The sequence below is a fragment of the Artemia sp. Qi Xiang Cuo genome, chromosome 11 (genome assembly GCF_049724085.1).
Source record: "Artemia sp. Qi Xiang Cuo chromosome 11, ASM4972408v1, whole genome shotgun sequence".
Classification (NCBI taxonomy): domain Eukaryota; kingdom Metazoa; phylum Arthropoda; class Branchiopoda; order Anostraca; family Artemiidae; genus Artemia; species Artemia sp. Qi Xiang Cuo.
The window spans coordinates 25289637-25314184 of NC_142804.1; the positions used below are offsets into that span (position 1 = coordinate 25289637).

Genomic DNA, 24548 nt, shown 5'->3' on the forward strand with positions numbered 1-24548 from the left:
TTAAGAAAATTTAGAATTAAAGTGAAACTTTTCATCTTCACAGAAAATAATCACAATCATAGTATAACTTTTCCTACCTTCTAAGGAAAAATCTAGAACTGAAATTTAATTTTTTTTTGTCTTGGTCAACTTAAAACTGAATTGAAAGCTTTTTATTTTCTCTGGAGAAATTAGAATTGAATTATGTTCTTTGGTAAAATTCAGAAGAGAACTTGAACTTTTCTATATTCTATGAAAAATTTGGAACAATATTTTAAATTTTTTCATCTCTTTGAGAAAAATCTGAATTGAAGTGTAAAATTTTATATTATTTTAGGAAAATAGAATTGATCAATAACTTATTTCATTTTCATTGACAAAATTCAGAATCGAAGTTGAACTTTTCTTCTTCCGGGAAGATATTTCGAACAGAACTTTAAATTTTTTCATCTCTTTGAGAAAGGTCGGAATTGAATTTAAGAAAATTTAGAATTAAAGTGAAACTTTTTATCTTCATGGAAAATAATCTGTGGAAGCTTTTTATTTTCTCTGGAGAAATTAGAATTGAATTGTGTTCTTTGGTAAAATTCAGAAGAGAACTTTAAATTTTTCATGTCTTGGTGAACTTAAAACTGAAGTGGAAGCTTTTTATTTTCTCTGGAGAAATTAGAATTGAATTTTGTTCTTTGGTAAAATTCATAAGAGAACTTGAACTTTTCTATCTTCTATGAAAAATTTAGAACAGTATTTTAATTTTTTTCATCTGTTTGAGAAAAATCTGAATTTAAGTGGAAAATTTTATATTATTTTAGGAAAATAGAATTGATATGGGCACACACACAAAAACTCACACACACACACACAAAAACTTATACATACACACAAAAACTTACACACACAAAAAAAACTTACACACACACAAAAAATTACACGCAAACAAAAACTTACACACACACACAAACTTACACACACACACAAAAACTTACACACACACATAAACTTACACACACACACACAAAAACTTAAACACAAACAAAAACTAAAAAACACAAAAAAACTTACAAAAACAAAAAAAAACTAAAAAACACACAAAAAAACTTACACACACACACAAAAACTTACACACACACAAAAACTTACACACACACAAAATCTTACACACACCTAAAAACTTACACACTCACATAAACTCACACACACACACAAAATCTTACACACACACACAAAAACTTACACACACAAAAAATCTCACGCACACATAAAAACTCACACACGCAAAAAAACTTACACAAACACACAAACACACACACACAAACACACACACAAAAAAAAACTAACACACACACACACACAAAAAAACTTACACACACACAAAAACTTACACAAACACAAAAACCTACACACACACAAAAACTTACACACACACACAGAAACTTACACACACATAAAAACTTACACACACACACAAACACACACACACACACACAAACTTACACACACACAAACTTACAGACACACACACAAAAACTTACACACACACAAAAACTTACAAACACAAAAAAACTTAAAAACACACATAAGTCTTACACACACACAGAAACTTGCACACACACAGAATGTTACACACACACAAAAACTTAAAAACACACAAAAACTTACAAACACAAAAAAAAATACACACACACAAAGACTAACACAAACAAACAAAATAAAACACACAAAATAAAAAAAAAAAAAACTAATACTAAAACACTTAAACAAACTTAAACACACAAAAAAAATTACACACACACAAAAACTTACACACACACAAAAACATACACACACACACAAAAACTTACACACACACAAAAACTTACACATACACAAAAAAACAACTGACAAACACACACAAAAAAACTTACACACAAACAAAATCTTACACACACACACAAAAACTTACACACACACAAAAAACTTATACACATACAAAAAACTTACACACACAAAAAAATTGAGACACATACAAAAAAAACTAACAAACACACAAAAACTTACACACACAAAAACTTACACGAACAAAAAAACTTACACACACACAAACTTACACAAACACAAAAACTAACACACAAAAACTTACACACAAAAACTTACACACACACACAAAAACTTACACACACACAAAAACAAACTTACACACACAAAAAAAATCACACACACGCAATAATTTACAAAAACACAAAAACTTACACACACACACGAAAACTTAAACACACACAAAAACTTACACACACAAAAAAACAACTTACACACACACAAAAAATTTCACACACACAAAAACTTACACACACACAAAAACTTACACACACACACAAAAACTTACAAACACACAAAAAAATACACACACACAAAAACTTACACAGACACAAAAAAAACTTACACACACACAAAAACTTACACACAAAAAAACTTACACACACTAAAAAACTCACACACACACAAAAATATACACAGAAAAACTTACACACACAAAAACTTACACACACACACACACACAAAAACTTACACACACACAAAAACTTACACAAACACACCAACTTACACACGAAAACACACACAAAATTACACACACACAAAAACTTACACACACACAAAATATAACACACAAAAAAAAAAACTTAAACACACATGCAAATACAATAACAAACACACACAAAAACTTACACATACACGAACAAACTTAGAAACACACAAAAACGAAAACACACACAAAAACTTACACACAAATAAAAACGAACACACCCACACAAAAAAACTTAGACACACACAAAAAATTACACACACGCACAAAAGCTTACACACACACAAAAACTAAAGAAGAAAAAAAAGCTTACGAAAAAACAAAAAAAAACTTACAAACACAAAATAAATTAAACAAAAACACACACACATACAAACACATAGAAACTAACAAACACACAAAAAAACATACAAACACACACAAAAACATACAAAAAAAAAAAAACTTACACACACACACACAAAAACTAACAAACACACAAAAACTTAAAAAAAAAAAAAAACTTACACACACAAACAAAAATACACACACACAAAAACTTGCAATAAAACAAAAACTTAAAAACACAAACACACACACAAAAACTTACACACACTCAAAAACTTACACACATACAAAAAAAACTTGCACACACATAAAAAACTTATAAAGTAAAGTTGTGTGCGAAAAGTATGTGTAATTCAAATTATAAAATTTGGTTAGGGATGATGTTAAAAAAATAATTTGTTCTGAAATGCCCTTTGAAATTTATTGCTTTGTGTTTGAGCATTCAGAAAGCTGTAAAGTAAAGTTGTGTGGAAAAAGGATGGGCACTTCAATTCTGTAAATAGGCTCAGGAAGGACATTATGAAGATAAATGGTTCTGAAATCCCTTTAAAAAGTATTGCTAGCTGTCGGAGCCTTCAAAAAATCTGTATAGTAAAGTTTTGGGTGTAAAGGAAGGGTACTTCAATTAGTAAAATGGGTTTAGGATGGACATTAAGAAAATAACTTGTTCTGAAACGATATAATAAAGCCTTAAAAAAGCATTAAAAAATGGGGGCTCAGGGGCCTTTGGGACGCCGGTGCCCTTGGGCACCGGGGGACCTTTGAGGACCGTGGGCTTCCTTCGGGGTTGGGATAGGGGGATCGAAGCCCTTTGGGGTTGGGGTAGAGGACCTCACGAAACTGTTCTAATGGAACTTGTGTATTATAACGACCATAGAGTTTCACCCTCAAATAATCTTCTAAAACCACTTCTAAAATAATCTTTTTAAATGTCTTTAACTCTTTTACAGAAATAATTCCCTAAATTGTCTAAAACGGTTTCGCCCAAATTACCCCTAAACGTAATTTCAGCGTCTTCCTTTTGTTTTTGGCATTCCTGCGCTTTCACATTTGAAATTACTAGGAAACCCTTTCCCGATTTAATCTCTTCATTTCTAAGATCAAAACATTCGCCCGGAAACAATTCTCCTGAAAGAACTCCAAAGACGTTAATAAATATTCGCCCGGAAACAATTCTCCTTGGAAATACATCAAAGACATTAATAGACTTCGCCTGGAAACAATTTCTCGGAAACGTGTTCTCCCTGGGGATTCCATGCCCATATATGGTGCGGGATTGGGACTGACAGCACAGGTGTTTTCCCTAGGGACTCTATGCCCATATATGGTGTCATGTTCGGAGCTCATGAGGTTAGGCTAGGTTACGCAATCAATTTCTCGGAAACGTGTTCTCCCTGGGGATTCCATGCCCATATATGGTGTGGGATCGGTACTGACAGCACAGGTGTTCTCCCTAGGGAATCTACGCCCATATATGGTGTTCGTTCCGGAACTCATCAGGTTTGGTTAAGTTACGCAATCAATTTCTTGGAAATCCATTCCCCTAGGGAGGCTATGCTCATATATGGTGTGGGATCAGAGTCAGACTCAATTGTAGATGGCAGCAGGTGTGAGGGATCGGATCAATAGGGGCCTTTCTACTGGAGTCTATGTTTATTTTCAAATATATTGTAAGTTTTAACTATGTCCTGAAAGTTTCTCTAAACTACAAGATTTATTTTCTTATGGTGAATTTAGAATCATTGAAACAATTCTAAAAATAATTCGCACAGATTTCTATAGCCAACAAAAAATTGAAATATCTGAATAATTCATGATATCGAAGCAACCCTCCTCTTTGTAAACACCTAGTATTTAGTAATATTTTGACATTTTGAAAATACCCCAAAACCAAACCACTCGTATTTAATTTGAAATTTGGCTGCAAAATTTTTTTCAGTATATCCTCCATTAAACTTTGTAACTCCGCAACATCGTTCTAAAGAAAAGAAAAACTTTTATTCTGCTACTACAAGTCCCATTTATATCCTAAGGGAACACTTGCAAACAACAAAATATTCAGAAAAGTTTGAAATCTAAATGAAAGGTTAAATATCTTTTTTTAATTTAGCTCCATAATTTTATACTTGCCATAAACTTTTGTTTTTAACCAGACTAAGGACCCTTGTACCTTTCAAACTAGTTATCTTGTGGATTTACCATGACTAAGTCTCTTATTTGGAAAGTTTATCGCTTGACCTAACCAAACTACGATTTGGTTCAAAAAACTTATTACTTGCTGGAGCACCTCCAGTTTTTGATAAAGGAATGCATAGAATCTTTGGAAGGACTAAGTCAAGAAATTTGTAGCGAAGTTTTGCTTATTGATTTTCGAAGGTTGTTAATTAAGACCGTAAGTTAGCTTTAGAATACTCCCTTGTTTTTTTTCTTTGTAAATAGTTGTATAAAAATTAATTTAATTCTTAGTTTTGGACTTTTAGTATCTAAAAAGCTGCCAGGGAATATATATTTCCTTTATTCATGATTTTGTTCAGGTTCAGTGTCCTATTCAAAGCAACTTCTATAATCTTTTGTCACATTTCCAACAATTCTATTTTGCAAGCAAACCTCAATCTCTTTACCTGGCCAAGGACCCTATTCTTTTCTTTCCCTGAGGGATGTATTTATTCTGATTGTACTCAAACGGCTACACACACCCAAATAACTCTGAAATACCCTTCAGAGCTGGCTTATTTGCCAAAAGATCCTGTCGACGAGTCTAACAAGTGCGACCATTTTGCGAGGTAAAGAGTAACTACAACTAGAGATATTATTTCAGGGTGGTCGAAAGGAACTATTCCACCCCCTTCAAAACACAAACTACATTCTTAAAAAAAAAAAACAAAGAGCAATAGCATAACTATAATTTACGGCCTCGACCCAGCTCAAAACGAGTACCTTGAGAGATCATGGGAGGATAAACAGGAAGGGTGCGCGAAAGCACAGGATGGCGGACCCCCAACCCCAGTGAACTTTCTTGCTGTAGGGCCATGAAATGGAGACCAGCACCACCAATAGGGACTGTAAAGTCCAGTGACGTATTCTCTACTTTTTTTTACCCCTCCTTTCAATGGCCACATAACGCGTTCAAAGACAAATTCAGATAATGTGTGCTGAACTTTTATTCCAACCTTGCTTGAAACGGCTGCGTCAGCGATTCAAAAAGTAATTCAGGTATATTCAATATAATAGCCTTCAATATCGTGTGCCCATAGACCACGATAATTTTACGCCCAGTGTTTTTCACTTGCTATGTCGTAAATTGAATTCATGAATGACATCAAATATTTTTTTACTTGTAGTTAAGGTATATGTTTACTCTGAAGCAAGTGATTTTGCGACAAGCCTGTAGTTGTAGCTTACATCAAAAAGACAAGACAGTCATATCATTATATTCATTAGTCTCAGATCTATCTTTTCGCCGAGCCAGGATTATGATATTGCTTAAATTTTTTATTGGAGAAGGATGTAAATTTGCTTTAAAAAAGAAAATTGTCCTTTTTTCAACAGTTTTCAACGAATATGCAACGCATTTTCCATCTAAAAAACCATGCACACCATATTTGAAAAATGTAGTTTGGTAGATGGATAGAACTCAATCATAGCTATGCAATGATAGCAAAATTGTCGTCTTCCGTGGATATATTAAAGGCGTAGGGGAGCAGGAAAATAAGACTAAAAAAATTGCACAGACAACATAATCCTTAAATGAGAAGAGATAGATCAATGATTCCGTGTTCAGTCGTCAAAGGACCTTTCATTTTAACATATTGCACATATATTACACAGCCACAAACCAAAAACCAAAAAAAAAAACCACAAAAAACAAAAAAAAAAAAAATCCAATTTAACGTGATAAAAGCTAAATTTTACCTTTGGTTTCTATACCGTATGTTTATGGCTAGGAAAATTAGAGCTAAGAGGATTCCGAGTGATGATATAGTTGACAGTATGCTAAAAATAGTTCTGTTCACTCTCGATTTCACAATAATCTGCAAAGTGCGGTCTTTTGGAGGCCTTCCTCCACTCCAGTAAATCGTTCTCTCGTATATAACCAGTTCGTTGGATAAAGCATCAAATAGCCCAACCTTTTCATCTTTATCATCTAAAAAATAAGACATGTAAACACAGAGAGAATATAACAGATTATGAATTTGGATTAGAAAAAGAATCCTTACAAAAAAGAAGATACGACTAGCATGAAGCTGATTTCATATTTCATTTCGATACATAGGCTATGAACGCCATTGGTTTTAGGCCTATATTTTACAAAATGAAAATGTCTTTGCTAGCTGGCGCTTCTTCTTTTGTTTTCTAGGAGTCTGCACGTCCCTTGGACTTTGGATATTAGTTTACTATAACCATAAAAAAAGGGGGGAGAATAAAATTGCTGTCCATGTTGTATAATGTGCTCCAAGAACTGTAATCAAACAGTATAGGACGACTCGGCCAATAATAATCAAAATTCTAAAAGGGATTTTGATATGAATTATTACATAAAAATAATTGGTCTTCTTATTCTAATTGGGAATGTATAAATTAAGTTAGGTTTAATGTTACACATCAAGATCTACAAGCCTGAGAAAACTTGCCTGATTCTCGGAAAAGGGAGACCCCCCTTCCATTCAAGCATTGTTAATGAAAATCATACCATGAGATTTACCATATCGAAACACCCTACTGCAGAGGTTTCAAACTCCTATACACAAAAATGAAGAATGCTGCATTTTTTTTCGTAGAAAAAAAATATAACGGATGCAATTTTTTTTTGTTTCCTCCAAGGGGGGTCTTACCAAGCCAACGATCCTAGAATATCAGGAGAGGACTAATTGGAACGGAAACTAAATGTTCTACCGCTCTTTTTAAGTAACCTATAAGACCGGACGAGGGAACGTGGCGTCTTCTGCTATTTTGTGGCAGCAAACTACGATTTTGTCCCAGAGAGGACTAAGTCGGTATCGATTGAAAATTTTGATATAGCAAATCGATTTAAAAGAATAAAAAACAACTATATATTGAGCTTCCCAGGTGTAGAGGAAGTAATGCCGCTCGTTGGTACATTCATCCCTGAAAAGTCAAGTAATCCATACAAGATAAATGGTTAATATGGACATAAATCTTAATGCTTGATTTAACTAAATTGATTCACTAGATTTTTTTATGAAATTATGTTTAGTGACCTATAATTACGTATCAGCTATTATGAAGGATGGGTTATGGATAATTTTATGGAAGGGGGTGATAGCCTAAAAGAGTGGATTTCAAGGCCCACATTGTCTCTACTTTCTATTATCCTTCAGATAAATTAAATTTAAAAAACAAGTTTTTTTTAGCTGAAAGTAAGGAGTGATATTAAAACTTAAAACGAACAGAAAAAGGAGGGGGTTGTCCCCTCCTCAACGCCTCACTCTTTACGCTAAAGTTTTTATTGTTTTAAAAAATAGAGTTGTGAGGAAGAGTCAAACTTTAGCGCAAAGAGCGAGGCATTGAGGAGGGGACAGACCCCTCCTCAATCCAAAATCGTCTAATCAATTTAGAGATGGATTTTATATATATTAGGTTAAGTGGCGCGCCACAACCACGGCGCTACCCGGCCCACCACAGCGGGCCCCGCGACGCTCCCCGGCTCGCCGCAGCGGGCCCCGCGGCGGGCCCCGTGGAGTTCCATGGCCCACCGCAGCAGACACCGTGGCGGGCCCCGTGGCGCTCCCTGGCCCGCTGCAGCGGGCCCGCAGTGCTCCCCGGTCCGTCCACTTGTGGGGCGGTCACTGTGGTGGGCCGGGGAGCGCCGTGGTTGTGGCGCGCCACTTAACCTAATATATATATAAAATCCATCTCTAAATTGATTAGACGATTTTGGAAAGAGGTGACGTGGGAGGAGTGGGGGTCCTCCCACGCATAAATTATATTTTTTTCTCAATATCATTTAATAGGTCAATTATCCTAACCTAACTATACCCAACTTTTACTGGCTTTATGTAAAAATTTCATAACTTATAAAACCTTTCCCCAGGGGCTGAAGGGGGGGGGCATATTATCTCTAAAGACATAGTTATTGTGCCTTTCAACTATGCTGAAGAAAAAAAATCCCTCTCTAAATTTATTAGACAATTTTGGAAAAAGTGACGTTTTGGAGAGGAATTAAATATCTAAATAATAAAATATGTCTCTTTCCGCTTGAAAACTCTCCCAAGGGGGTTAAATGATGAATGGGGGACAGTGACTCTTCTAGATTCCTCTCCCTTATGATTTTCGTAATAATAAACCGTTATTACTGTTTATTATTAGATGTTTGAAGGTTTTAACTCCAGTGCAAATTGAAATATAGATAGAAATAAAGTGATGAATACCTCAAATGTAGTCGTCGATTCTTCAATGTCTGATGTGAGTTTAAATAGCTTTTTAAGACATGATAGAATTTTTGTATAGCGAGGATAGACAGATGTTAATTTTCTAAGAATTGAAACTGACTTGGTTTTCCGTAAATTGAATCTTTTCTATGACTTTCTATTTCTAAAATCCAATAGTGTACGTGTATAATTTTGTTCCGACCTTGGGAATGCATATGGGGTTTTGTGCCCAACTTATGTTAATTAGTGCTCGTTTTGAGTTTGACTCGGTTAATTATTGTAATTTCTGTTCGTTTTGGGTTTCATTTATGTATCGATGCTGATTTGGGGTAGTTTCACACTTCGTAGATTATTTGATTTTATTCTTGCCCATTTTTGTTTAATGAAGTTCTTTACTTTTCTTTTAAAAACCTATTTTGTGGGAAAAGTTTTTCAAATTAATAATATGAAAGATTGCCATAATTGCTTATTTGATATGAAATGCATTGTATTTATGTTTGCAGATGACACATTGGTATCTGTTGAAGTTAAAATCCCCTTCATTGTTTATGAGAAGTCTAATGATGAAAATAAATTCAGTTATTCACTGTTTTTTTTTTGCAATTGTTCAATCCCAAATCTCTCCAAGACTGAGTTTATTATGTTTGAAAGATGTATGCAAGGAATTGTTAAAATTAGAAATGATCAGCAAGTTATCATGGTTGCAGCAGAAGCTGCAATGTAGTAAATAGCGAACAGTAGTCCATAGTAATCAAAATTTAAAAAACACTCTGTCTCTCTCTCTCTCTCTCTCTCTCTCTCTCTCTTTCTCTTGTCGTATGTAAAAGTTTAAACATTAACAATCGGTCGATTCTTAAAGACAATTGCACCTTTAAAGGAGGCTATATCTTCCAAGGTCACTCGGGGCCAATTATTTAAACCTTATTTGTCTCTCTCTTGTTTAATTTTGCGTTCGTTATGACCGAAAATCTCCATTTATCATTTTTTTTTTTAAGTGGGTATTTGTATTCTTAGCCCACCAAAAGCATCAAGTCATTGCGAAAGATTATAATACATGTTGATAAATACCCCTCTCTCTCTCTCTTTCTCTTTCTCTCTCTTTCTCTCTATCTCTCTCTCTCTCTCTCTTTCTCTTTTCATAAGTAAAATTTTAAACAATAACAATCTTTCGATTCTTAAAGACAATTACACCTTCAAAGGAGGTTATATATTCTAATATCGCTCGGGGCCAATTATTTTAACTTTGTTTGTCTCTCTCACTTGTTTAATTTGGCGTTCGTTACGACCAAAAAAATCCGTTTATCATTTGTTTTTCATCGCTTTAAGTGGGTATTTGTATTATTAGCCCACCAACAGCATCAAGTCAATGCGAAAGATTATAATACATGTTGATAAATACCCCCCTCTCCCTCTCTCTCTCTCTCTCTCTCTCTCTCTCTCTCTCTCTCTCTCTCTCTCTCTCTCTCTCTCTCTATCTCTCTCTCTCTCTCTCTCTCTCTCTCTCTCTCTCTCTCTCTCTCTCTCTCTCTCTCTCTCTCTCTCTCTCTCTCTCTCTCTCTCTCTTGTCATACGTAAAAATTTAAACACTAACAATCTGTCGATTCTTAAAGAGAATTGCACCTTCAAAGAAGACTATATCTTCTAAAGTTGTTTGGGGCCAATTATTTTAACCTTGTTTGTCCCTCACTTGTTTAATTTGGCGCTTGTTACGACCAAAAATCTCCGTTTATCATTTGTTTTTCATCGCTTTATGTGGGTATTTGTATTTTTAGCCCACCAACAGCATCAAGTCATTGCGAAAGATTATAATACATGTTGATAAATACCCCTCTCTCTCTCTCTCTCTCTTTGTCTCTTTCTCTTTCTCTTTCTCAATCTCTATTTATCTCTCTCTCTCTATCTCTCTCTCTCTCTCTCTCTCTATCTCTATCTCTCTCTCTCTCTCTCTCTTTCTCTCTCTCTTGTCATACGTAAAAGTTTAAACATTAACAATCTGTCGATTCTTAAAGACAATTGCACTTTCAAAGGAAACTATATCTTCTAAAGTTGTTTGGGGCCAATTATTTTAACCTTGTTTGTCTCTCACTTTTTTAATTTGGTGATCATTACGACCAAAAATCTCCGTTTATCATTAATTTTTCATCGCTTTAAGTGGGTATTTGTATTCTTAGCTTACCAACAGCATCAAGTCATTGCGAAAGATTATAATACATTTTGATAAATACCCCCCCCTCTCTCTCTCTCTCTCTCTCTCTCTCTATTTCTCTCTCTTGTCATACGTAAAAATTTAAAAACTAACAATCCGTCGATTCTTAAAGAGAATTGCACCCTCAAAGAAGACTATATCTTCTAAGGTCGCTCGGGGCCGATTATTTTAACCTTGTATGTCTCTCACCTTTTTTTAATTTGGTGATCGTTACAACCAAACATCTCCATCTACATGTGGAGATACTTTTCACTGAAAACTGAATTCCAATTTTTTCCGAATATTTTTAAAACATATGTGCTTATGTGAGTTTCCAGTTCAAAACTAAAGGGCACTGTCTTCCAGGAATCTTTGATTTCCAATATAGAACATGTGTGTTTTTGTTTTATTGTGTTTTTTTTTGTGTTTTGTGCGCATGTATTGTGTGTGCGTGTGTGTTGTTTTTTGTGTGTGTGTTTATTTTTTTTTTTTTGGGTGTTTTTTTTTTTTTGTTTTTTTTGTTTTTTTTTGTGTCTTTTTGTTTTTTTGTGTGTTTGTTTTTGTGTGCTTGTGTGTGAGTGTTTGTGTGTTTTTTTGTGTGTTCATTTCTGTGTTTTTGTTTTTTGTGTTTGTGTGTGTGTGTCCGTGTGTGTGTGTGTGTGTGGGTGTGTGTGTGGTTTGTTTTTGTCTCTTTGTGTGTGTGTGTTTGTGTGTGTTTTTGTTTCTGTGTGTTTTTGCGTGTATGTGTGTTTTTGTGTGTGTGTGTGTTTTTTGTGTGTGTTTGTGTGTGTGTGTGTGTTTTTTGTGTCTATTTTTGTGTGTGTTTGTTTTTGTGTGTGTGTTTTTTTTTGTGTGTGTGTGTGTGTTTTGGTTCGAAAAATAAACTATTTACGTAAAATCTAAACCAATAAAGGTTTTTGACCGTAAACTCTAGTTTTTTTGTAAGAAAATTATGGAAAATACATTTCTCTGGCACAAATCTGAAACTTTGGTTAGAAAAAAATATCCAGTTTTGATTTGAAAATAAACTGTTTCCATAAAATCTGAACTAATAAAGGTTTTGACCGTAAACTCTAGTTTTTTGTAAGAAAATTATGGAAAATACATTTCTCTGGCCTAAATATGAAACTTTGGTTAGAAAAAAATCCAGTTTTGGTTCGAAAACAAACTAGTCCCGTAAAATCTGAACTAATAAATGTGCGTGTGTGTGTGTGTGTGTGTGTGTTTGTGTGTGTTTTTGTTTGTGTGTGTTTTTGTGTGTGTGTGTTTTTGTGTGTTTGTTTGTGTTTGTTTGTTTTTTTGTTTGTCTCTTTTTGTGTGTGTGCTTTTGTTTGTGTGAGTGTTTTGTGTTTTGGTTCGAAAAATAAACTATTTCTGTCAAAATCTGAACTAATAAAGGTTTTTGACCGTAAAATCTAGTTTTTGTAAGAAAATTATGGAAAATACATTTCTCTGGCCTAAATGTGTAACTTTGGTTAGAAAAAAAAAATCCAGTTTTGATTTGAAAATAAACTTTTTCCATAAAATCTGAACTATTAAAGGTTATTATCGCAAACTCTAGTTTTTGTAAGAAAATTATGGAAAATACATTTCTCTGGTTCAAGTATGTAACTTTGGTTAGAAAAAAAAATCCAGTTTTGGTTCGAAAATTAACTATTCCTGTAAAATCTGAACTAATTAAGGTTTTGACCGTAAACTCTAGTTTTTTGTAATAAAATTATGGAAAATACATTTCTTTGACTCAAATGTGAAACTTTGGTTAGAAAAAAAGTCCAGTTTTGGTTCGAAAATAAACTATTTCTGTAAAATATGAACTAATAAAGGTTTATGACCGGAAAATCTAGTTTTTTGTAAGAAAATTATGGAAAATAAATTCTTCTGGCCCAAATGTGAAACTTTGGTTAGAAAAAAAATTCAGTTTTGGTTCGAAAATAAACTATTTCCGTAAAATCTGAACTAATAAAGGTTTTGACTGTAAACTCTAGTTTTTTTTAAGAAAATTATGAAAAATACATTTCTCTGGCTCAAATGTGAAACTTTGGTTAGATAAAAATCCAGTTTTGGTTCGAAAACAAACTAGTCCCGTAAAATCTGAACTAATAAATGTGCGTGTGTGTTTGTTTGTTTTTTTTTTTGTGTGTGTTTGTGGTGTGTGTGTTTTTGTGTGTGTTTGTGTGTGTGTGTTTGTTTTTTGTGTCTGTTTTTGTGTGTCTGCTTTTGTGTGTGTGAGTGTTTTGTGTTTTGGTTCGAAAAATAAACTATTTCCGTCAAAATCTGAACTAATAAAGGTTTTTGACCGTAAACTCTAGTTTTTTTGTAAGAAAATTATAGAAAATACATTTCTCTGGCCTAAATGTGAAACTTTGGTTAGAAAAAAAAATCCAGTTTTGATTTGAAAATAAACTGTTTCCGAAAAATCTGAACTAATAAAGGTTTTGATAGTAAACTCTAGTTTTTTGTAAGAAAATTATGGAAAATACATTTCTCTGGCCCAAATGTGAAGCTTTTGTTAGAAAAAAAAATCCAGTTTTGGATAGAAAATTAAACATTCCTGTAAAATCTGAACTAATTAAGGTTTTGACCGTAAACTCTAGTTTTTTATAAGAAAATTATGGAAAATACATTTCTTTGACTCAAATGTGAAACTTTGGTTAGAAAAAAAAGTCCAGTTTGGGTTCGAAAATAAACTATTTCTGTAAAATCTGAACTAATAAAGGTTTATGACCGGAAAATCTAGTTTTTTGTAAAAAAATATTATGGAAAATACATTTCTCTGGCCCAAATGTGAAACTTTGGTTAGAAAAAAATACAGTTTTGGTTCGAAAATAAACTATTTCCGTAAAATCTGAACTAATAAAGGTTTTGACCGTAAACTCTAGTTTTTTGTAAGAAATTTATGAAAAATACATTTCTCTGGCTCAAATGTGAAACTTTCCGTAAAATCTGAACTAATAAAGGTTTTTGACCGTAAACTCTAGTTTTTTGATCATAGTGTTCTCAATTTTTTTAAAATGTATGGAGCGAGTGGGACCTCGCGCTTGAGGAGGAGCTTCTTTTGTGTTATACAAGCATAGATGATAGTGATGAAGTAAAGGAAATCCACTATATGTCTGAGGATAGTGATGAAGTAATGGAAATCCATAACACATCACTAGGATTATCATATACATCAGATGATATAGTGAGGAGGGGGCCTTCTGGAAGAATGTGTATTGAAGACGATGAGCAGTTGTCTGCTCATCGTCTTTCTATAAGAGTACGTGAAGATTTATTTCAGGAGATGCTCCCCTTTGAACAATATAACGGTAAATGATGAACCGAAGGTTGAGATTGAATGTATACCATCCGCTTTGGTAGATATAATGGAACTAGATTATGGTGATGATGACATCCAGATAATACAATCGAACTTAGTTGATTTAAAAGGTATTGTAAATATTAATATTTTAAAAGAATGAAAATTAGAATAATAAATTATTTTGTTTTGTCTTTGATAAGAATCTTGGCTGTGGACTGATAATACTGTATGGAGTGATCTAATCAAACTGAGCTATTCATGCACAGAAGTCTCTGATGATATCCTTACTCTATATATATATCTTGTATGAGAAAATTAAAATAATACAAACAAATTTATTGTATGATTACAATATAAAACTCATTATACATATCAATAATTAGATTTATCGTTAAATCATATATGAGAACTCTTCCACCACGGTTTTCGTTGTTTATAATCCTCCCCGTAGAATGACCTCTTATGTTGTCTCTTAAAGGACCACTTTTTCTCTTCTCTTAGAACATATTCATCATAATATTCAGAGCTAAAGCTTCCTTTACACACACATTTCTCATTGGGGCTTTACTACTGCCCCTTACACTATAGAAAAAGCCCTCTTCCCAGTCTCTTCCTTTCATCTTCTTGATCTTTCTTATGAAACATTCTTTTCTGTGAGTTTACTTGCAATCGATATAGACTTCCTTTCATTTCACATATGGTTTTACTTCTCATTTCCTCCAGATTCTTCTCATCTATCTCTGCCTCTATGCTGTCTAAACATGCAGCAGGTTCATGAGAATGTTCAAAATCATGAAAATGTCCTTTACAAATAGAACAGTTGCAATAAAAGGATATTTCTAACTCAACTTGTTCACTCATGTTATTACACTGCTAACTAAGAACTTAGTGAATTCTATTCACAGACTAATAAAAACTATAGGAAAAATCGTTTCCTTATATTCTCTGCAATCCTCTCCCGCTAATATGTCCGACCCTCTGATTGGTTTAGAAGGAGACACGTGATCCTGTTTCCCGTTATCGAATCAATAAAATTCCCCCCACCGATTATGTAATCCATTTCTCAGAAATCCACTTGTCCTAGTCGATTACGCAATCAATTTCTTGGAAATCCTCTCCCCTTCGATTAGGCAATCAATTTATCGGAAATTCACTTGTCCTAGTCGATTACGCAATCAATTTCTTGGAAATTCTTTCCCCTAGATCAATATATTCCACACTGATTATGTAAATCACCCCTCGTGTCATTACACTTGGTGAAACAACAACAACAACAAATCAATCGACCTTGACCCCATTAGACATTAATAAACCATGAAAATACATCAAAGTGAGAAAAATCCTGTTTTTTTATTCTCAGTGACAAAAACCATAAAAACATGCATAAATTGTGTACTGTTTGTACTTGTCCTAGTCGAGTCCTGGATCATAACATTCCCCCGTCGATTATGTAAATCAAGTTCTCGGAAATTCACTTCCCCCTCGAGTCCCAGATCAATACAACTCTCCCCACCGTCAATGCGCATGTGCAAACTTCGCCCCAGGAGTCATTACACCTGGCCAAACAACAACAACAAATAAATCGACCTTGACCCCATTAGACATTAATAAACCATGAAAATACATCAAAGTGAGAAAAATCCTGTTTTTTTATTCTCAGTGACAAAAACCATAAAAACATGCATAAATTATGTCCTGTCAGCGTTAGACTTAATTGTAGATGGCAGCACGCAGCGTTCTCGTGGGAGTCTATGCCCATATATGGTGTGGGGTCACGAGCTCATGAGGCTAGGTTAGGTTACGCAATCAATTTCTTTGAGATCCTCTAGCTTTCGATCACGCAATCAATGTTTCAAAAATTCATTTCCCCCTCGAGGAATTCTATGCCCATATATGGTGTGGGGTCACGAGCTCATGAGGTTAGGTTAGGTTATACAATCAATTTCTCGGAAATTCACTTGTCCTAGTCGATTACGCAAGCCATTTCTTAAAAATTCACTTCCCCCTCGGCTACGAAATCAATTCCTCGGAAAGCCACTTGTCCTAGTCGATTACGTTAGCCATTTCTCAAAAATTCACTTCCCCCGCTGTTACGCCATCAATTCGTCGAAATTCACTTGTCCTAATCGATTACACTATCAAGTTCTCGAATATTCACTTCCCCCAGATCAATACATTCTCCATCGATTATGTAAATCATCCCCAGTGTCATTACACATGGAAACAACAACAACAAATAAATTAACCTTGAAAAAAGGGGTCATTGACCCGTTCATGGATCGATAATCCTTGAATAAATTATGTCCCGTCGGCGTTAGGCTCAATTGTAGATGGCAGCACGGTGTTCGTTCCCTATTCAATAAGGGGGTTCTACTGAAATGGACGATCTTTTACAATTTGCTATCCTACATCTGCAGAATGTGTCCAAGTCATCCCTAGCTTTCTCTCATTATAGCCTCTGAGAGCGGGATAGAGCCATTTTTTGTACAGCTTACTGTTTGAAATACGGTCAGTCATACGGGTACCAAAACCAATCTGTAGACAAATTCCACTGGAAAAGGTGTAATAAATCATCCTCCGTCGTATGAAGTGCCATCGTTTCAGAACCATGTTTGATCGCTGTCATTGTAGCTTCCAATGCTGTATTCTTGGTTTACAGATTTATTCTTCTATTCTTCCAAAATTTTTTGAACTTTAAAAAACATCCTGGGCCGATCGATCTTCTCGTGGGTTGTTGATCTTCTTGCTACCCAACATCACATCTTAAGATTATCGTGATCCTAGTTTAAGTGACTTAGTCCTCTTAAAATTAATTTTTAACCCTATTCTTGCGCCCTGAGCTCTCAAAACCTCCAAAAAATCATTCGTTTTGCTATCATTTTCATCAAGGACACTCAAATTATCCACAGGATCTAAGTCTAGGCCAGTTTTATTTTACCATTTGAAACTCCTCTCCCATTTCCTTTGCCGTGTTCCCTTAGACCAAGTCTAACCAAAATGATACATATAAATAGAGATAGATCGTAACCCTGATTAACTCCTGACTTAATATAAAACCAGCTACTAACGTTATTTCCTACCTTAACCACACCAATGTTATTGTCACACATAGCACTAATCACTTAAATGTAAATATCTGGTATGCCATACAATGATAGAAACTTCCCTAAATCTCTTCTATTGGCTGAATCAGTCGCTTGCTCATAATCTATAAAACTAGTGATTGTAGGGAACTTCCCCTTTTCAAAATCATATTCATCTTCAGTAATTTATCTCTAACTTCATAACCACCGTATCTAAGAAAACCCATGTACCAGAAAATCAGCACCTGGGCTGGGGTCTTATTATTTTTAATCCTTTTAGTACTGTCTCTATAATTCCTCGCAAAATAGATCTTCCTTCACTTCTAAAGTGTCACAACGTTTTTTTGTTCTTTTTTGTATCATTTTCTGTAACTTTATGACGGCTAAGCACATTCTCAAAATGTTCTGCCCATCTCTCTTTAACTTTTTTCTTTAGATTGACTATTCCCTCTCTGTTTTTAACATGTCAATACTGCGTCTCACTACTGTGCCGTGTAGCTGCATATTCTAGAACTTCAGCTATTGCAGATTTTCTAGACTGTAAGAATGTAACAGATTGAAAACTTCATGTTAGCATGGAATGGCGTAGCCAAACGTTTTAGGTTAAAAGATAAGAAATGTGTTTGAAGACGATGATGTCTCGGTAGCACCAAATTGGATCCAAAAATGACAGACAAAAAAAAACAAAAAAAACAAAAAAAAACAACATGGGTACAAAAAAATAAGCGTAGAAAAGCTTGCTGTTTTTTTAATAGGTGTGCTAATTGGTGCTATATTTTCTGATCTAAAAACCATATTTAATCAAAAGTGTACTATTTATTACACTTGCTGAGCTTTCAGTTTTCATGAGCTATTGCCAAGAACTTCAATCGAGAATTGATTCTTATTGATTCCAAGTTCTGTTTATATTACGAGACAGCACGTGAATTATATTGCTTACGCAAATATAACGTTTGGTGATAAGAGAATTAATTTTTACTGTTACATACGCAATCGAGGAACATCATGATAATTTATGTAAAGAATTGCTAGATCTGGTTCCCCTTAACTAACGCTCCATAAATATCCCATTTCATTCCCTGGAGGCATTTCTCCTTACAATTATGTCTAGTTCAATAATCCATTATCTATTGAGATCTTATTTTCCTCAGAAAATACCTAGCTTATCCCTGAAGTAGCTTTAAAGAAGATAATTATGCCTTGACAAGAGAATAGAATCACATACCTTGAAATTGCTTGATGACAATATAGCCCTCCCTTTCATTGTCTGTAAACTTGACTGACCCCTAAAAGAAATATTAAATATTTAGCAATTATGAGAACCAAAGAGACTTCTGAAAGTCTTAGTAAACGATTATGAAATACAAAGGAGCTAAGACGAGTCTAATATATTAATATGGCAACCTCTACTTTTTGAAAGGGATATTAAAAAATCGGCACAGAAAAAATGGGTAAATTATCTGAAATTAGCTAAACCAGGTAAATTAAATGCAGGACTCCCGCGAGACGATGGGGTCTAAGCCTGTATCTTATTGTTACAAAATAGTTGCGTACTTCTATAATATATATAAAACCGACAGATTTTCAAAATCCAACAGTGCAGCTGACTTTTTCGTGTAAATTATAAAATTAGTTAAGTTCTAGCTAAACATTACAGCCACTATTTTATTTTGTTAAAATGTATTTAGTACCCCAAGCAGTTTACTATTAGTTGTCTTTATTTTTTTTTTAAATATACCAACACTTAAATACTCAACAAACGTATTTTAGTGTGAGTCTAAGCCTATCAAATTACCTTTCAAAAGCATGTGCGCACTTGTTTCTGGTTATTACAGATTTGGACAGCTGAATTTTTTTTTCTATTTTCAGCTTGCTAATTTTGAAAGTAAATGTTTTTTTTCGGAAAAATGATTTTGTGCTTCCTAGAAAAAGTTGGCAGAAAAAGTGCTTGTTTATCTTACAACGTCTTGATAATAATTTTAAATGGGCCACTATTTTTCTGGATATAGCCAGGGGTTTTGAATAATTTAACCACATAATTTCGGTGGCCGGTCTTTACCAACCCTGGCATTGACATCCCCCCCCCCCCCCAGGAAGATACCCCCCCGCAACGGGAAAAATTCCCCGGAAAACACCCTCCAGAAAATACCCTCCGTAAAAAATATCCCCCCCCGTGGAAAATACCCCCCTATGGAAAATACCCCCCCCCCTGGAAAACAAGGCTTTCCCTGTTTACGAATTTTATTTGAATTTAGTTTTTTTCTTCTGTAGGGCGAAGAATTTTGATACTTGTGTATTATACGCCATTCACTCAAGTTTACGCTGTGTAAAACTCGAGAACAAACTTAAACAAGAAATCCTTTTAAATGTTTTCACTTTTCTAACTTTAAGAAATCAAAAATCAATTAAGATTTTAAGGAATAAATATCAGCATATGTATATTAAACGTGCACTGCAGATTTTTTTCAGAAAAATCATTTGAATTTTTTTCAGTACTATATTCTGGCTTTTTGAAAGCATGGGGTTTAGAATCCTACTCATATTATTTTCTGCTCGTTTTGAGTTTGACTCTTATTTATTTTAATTTCTGTTTGTTTTGGATTTCATTTATTTGTTGGTACAGATTTGTGGTAGTTGTATTCTTGGTAGATTATTTGATTCTATTTTTGTTCATTTTGGTTTAATGGAGTTCTTTACTTTTTAAAAAAAAAGCTTATTTTGTTGAAGTTTTTTTTAAAATTAATACATCAAAAGAATCAACTTACTGAGCTGATTCTAAACATTTAGGATTCATTAAGTTTAGGGCTATTCATTAAAAGTTATGAGCCTAAGAAAATTTGCCTGATTTTCGAAAAAGGAAAAATATACCCCTTAAAAGACAATGAATCGTCATGAAAATCACATCATCGGATATATGTCAGGAGTTTCAAGCTTCTGACACATGTAGAAAATGTGGAATTTTGCATTTCTTTTCCAGAAGAAAGATGACGGATGCGTGTTTATTTGTCGTTTTTTTCTTAGGGGTGATCGGATCGAAATAATGGTCCTAAAATTTCGGGAGAAGGCTCATCTGAATGGAAATTAAAAGTTCTAGCGTCCTTTTTGTCGAGATAATCATTTTGCTTAGCATACTTGAAACATCTAAAAGCTATGTCTTTAAGGTTAATATAACCCCCCACAGACTGTAAGGAGAGGCCTGTAAGTTATGAAATTTGCCCATTGTTAACGCATAGTTTTCGTTATTGAGAAATATTCATATATTTTTTTTAGGGGTGGGGGATTTTATGCTTGGGGTAGGTTCCCTTAGAAAGAATTTTCCGTGGGAGGGAAACTTCCAGTGGTAAACTTTCCAGGAAAAATTTTACACTGAGGGGATTTGACCGAAGTCCTCTTCGAAATTCTTTTTATTTATCTTACTTTCTCTTTGCCAACTGAATTTTGGTTGTGGAGATGTTCCCAGGGAATTATCCGGAGGCTATTTTCAGCGATTGAATTTCTGGGAAAAAAATTAAATGGAAGGGGGGATTTCCGGAATTATCGGGAAAACGATTAGAAATTAAAGTCTTTTTCAAGTGAAAGTACACTAAGGAGAATTATTCATGCTGAATCGTCCGCAGGAAATTTTATGGTGGGGAGTTGCCCGGGCTTTTACAAGATAAAAGCCCGGAGGGAGTCATAAGGAGTGGATTTTACGTATGAAAGTTCTTCATGGACAGTGAGCCAGATTTACCGGTATTATTTGAAAAACGATCAGAAATTTTTAAAGAATTAAAATTGGGAGAGTTCTTAGAGAATCAAGACAAAAAGTCAATCTTTAGCGTAAAGAGTGAGATATTGAGGAGGGGAAAACCCTATCACATATGGAATAATTTCTGTTCGTTTCGAGTTTTAATATTGCTCCTTACTTTCCATTGAAAAAACTTGTTTTTTTATTTAGTTTGGAATCTAAAATCCTAGAGCCAGTTTGCATATTCCGGTAACCTAGTAAATGGATAAAATGATGCAGATGGAATAATAAGCATGGACATACGGTGATAGGAGGTGGAGGGGCCTTGAAGCCTGCCCTTCCCCCGAAATCCTAAATTTTCTTTGAATTTTTGGGCGCTCCTTACTAAAATTGTGAGTTTTTTTTTAATTTGCCCCCCTCCCTAAAATCTCTTATTATTATTAGCCCTCAGGAAAAAAAAAACATTTCAACTTTTTGATTTTAACCTCACAGGCTCCTAAGAGCCAAGTAGCTAGTTATTTTGTATCATATTATTGTTGTCTGTTGTCTGTTTTCTGTAGTTGTTGAACATGTTTTTGAACATGTTTTCTGTAGTCTGTTGTTTGTTGTCTGTAGACTAGACAGTCTTTTCCTGTTCGATTAAAAAAGAAAAAAATACACATGAACTTCCCTATACAAAATAGCCCCCATGAACTTTTTGCTACCATATTTTATAGCTTTTCCACACCAATAAGCTTGGTTCAGCAAATTTCCTATAAGTTAGTGGACAAATGATTATACTGTGACAAATAAAAAGGAATTTATGTCATATCATTATGTGTATATGACCAATTAAGTACAATTTCTAAGCCTAACAGTATCTTTCCAGTAAATTACGTTTGATCCTTTGGGATCTGGCCAGAGTCCTTACTTTTCGTCTTTGCCAGTACAGTGAACCTAGATTATAATCCCTTGTACTTTTTAAAATTTGCATGGGAAATCTTGTGGATATAACACTATCATCTTATGAAAAACCAGTTGACAGTCCTTGAGACTTCTCTTTAAAAAAAAAAAAAGTTAAATTAATTTATGTGAGTTCAAAACAAATAGAAGAGCTTAATTGCGAATAAAACTGAAAAAATTTGATCAGAATCAGATCAAGTGTGTACGAAATATCATGGAAAAAAAAAGAAGATAGAACTGGAATAAACTGGCTTTAAAAATACGCAGCATAAAAAGACACGATGTCTTTCCGCATGATCAAAACTATCATTTAGCCTACTGGTTTGAATTTTTCTTGTGGTAATTAATGCAGAAGAATGTAACTGATTGTCTTCTAACTATAGGTACAACTAATATTTTTCCAGTTTACAACAGGGTTTGCAAACATTTCTATTGGGGCGAGGTAAAGATTATTTTAAACATTCAACCCAACTTTTTATGCTTATTGTATCTGATCCACCTGCTCTTTATAATTAAGTTCATCCTGTGCTTTATTGAGATCATAATTAATATCCTCAGCATCAGAAATCTTTAGCGTAAGGAGAAGTAGGCTTAGGGGAAAACAGCCCCTCTCTACTGTATAAGACAGTTTATATTCGTTTCAAGTCTCGGTGTCCATCTTTAATTTCATTTGGAATACTTTTTTGAAACTTAATTTCTATCCGTTGTTAATCTTATATTGGGGATATTATAAATGTTGAGGGTGTTCTGTGATAAAAGGGATTTCTGACGAATACAGATTTTTCACAAGAGCGATTCAAAGTTTGTGCTCCACAGAGAGTGGTCTAAATATAGTTTTATCCTGGTTATAATTGGAAGATAAAGAATGAGAGGCTTAGAATACGATTGTTGCATTATTTTTTGTGTAAGAATCGAAAATAAACTCTTTGTATCGAAACCTTTTTCATGTTTGAACTTTAAGCTGGACCCCATTAACAGACTAATGTATGTCGAAATGCAAAAAAGATAAGATTGCTATCCTATTGTGACAAGCGATTTTGTCGGAAAGGTAGTGAGGAAAGAGGGATCTTGTTATCCTTGATTAAAAAAAATTGTACAAAACATCGTGTTCGGTTATTGGTTGAGAGAAAAACTACCCAGACTTTTTTTTTTACTGTGATCGTCTTCACTTAAGTAAGGTAAACCAATGGAGACGTCATTGATGCACATCATCGTCTTCTTCCTAAGTTTTTGCTTTCTAGCGGCATCTAGCGGCAATCCTAAAAATTTCTCCCGGTCAGGTCTTGGAATCCTACCAATGTCATATAGTTTTTTTTTATATCTCTGCATTTCACTGCTGTAAACGGAATGTGGGGGAAATATGGCAGACCAAGGGACATCAGAACTTGAAGCTTTCCTTTTTATTTCCTTTGACGAGTCTTAGACGTTTGTTCTAGAACACCTTATTCTTGCTGCAGTCTCTGAGGCCGCTGGATAGTGCCAACTGGGGACGGAGGCCAATAGAAAACTATAGAGATGTTGCCGCAGAAAATTTCACTATCTTTAGATAAATTATTTCGTCTTGCATGCAAAATGAAATGCTCTGACAAATGATTTTTGAATCTTTCCCAAAGAGCTTTTGGATCTGCAGGATTACCTAAAACAAGAAGCTGGATGAAGAATATTGGCATTACAGAAGGCATTTTGGACAGTGCAGATTCTTCTAGGGCATCGAACTACTGTTTATCGTCAAATTCAAGGCCATGAGACAGGCATGCTTTTTAGTTTGTGGAATAAATAACGTTTGCAAATGTTTTGAGACCTTCAAAACTAGTTGTTTTCTACACACGCCACAGAAATACTCTTAAATATAAGCACTTTGAGAAAACTGCAAAATTTACGTTTTGAATTCGTCCAATGACACGTTTTCGGATTGTTTGTCCCCATGTACTGGTATTGTAATTGCATTTATAGTGTTCGGGCATTTCCCAATAATTGATAAGTTCCTTCTTTTTCATTTGTTTTAACGCCTTGCTGTGTCAAAAATATGCTTCCAACATTGAGCCTTGTTGTCCAATA

At 34.3% G+C, this 24548-nt stretch overlaps 1 protein-coding gene across 1 annotated transcript in view; it reads right to left on the minus strand.

Moving 5' to 3' along the window:
- GABA-B-R2 (gamma-aminobutyric acid type B receptor subunit 2) overlaps window positions 1-24548 on the minus strand; it is a 302526-nt gene that overhangs the window by 250382 nt on the left and 27596 nt on the right. The window contains exons 3-4 of the mRNA XM_089096425.1: window positions 19047-19107; window positions 6779-7010 (exon numbers count right to left, since the gene is read on the minus strand). Coding sequence (XP_088952551.1) covers window positions 6779-7010; window positions 19047-19107 — 293 coding nt within the window. The remainder of the gene's footprint in view (window positions 1-6778; window positions 7011-19046; window positions 19108-24548) is intronic.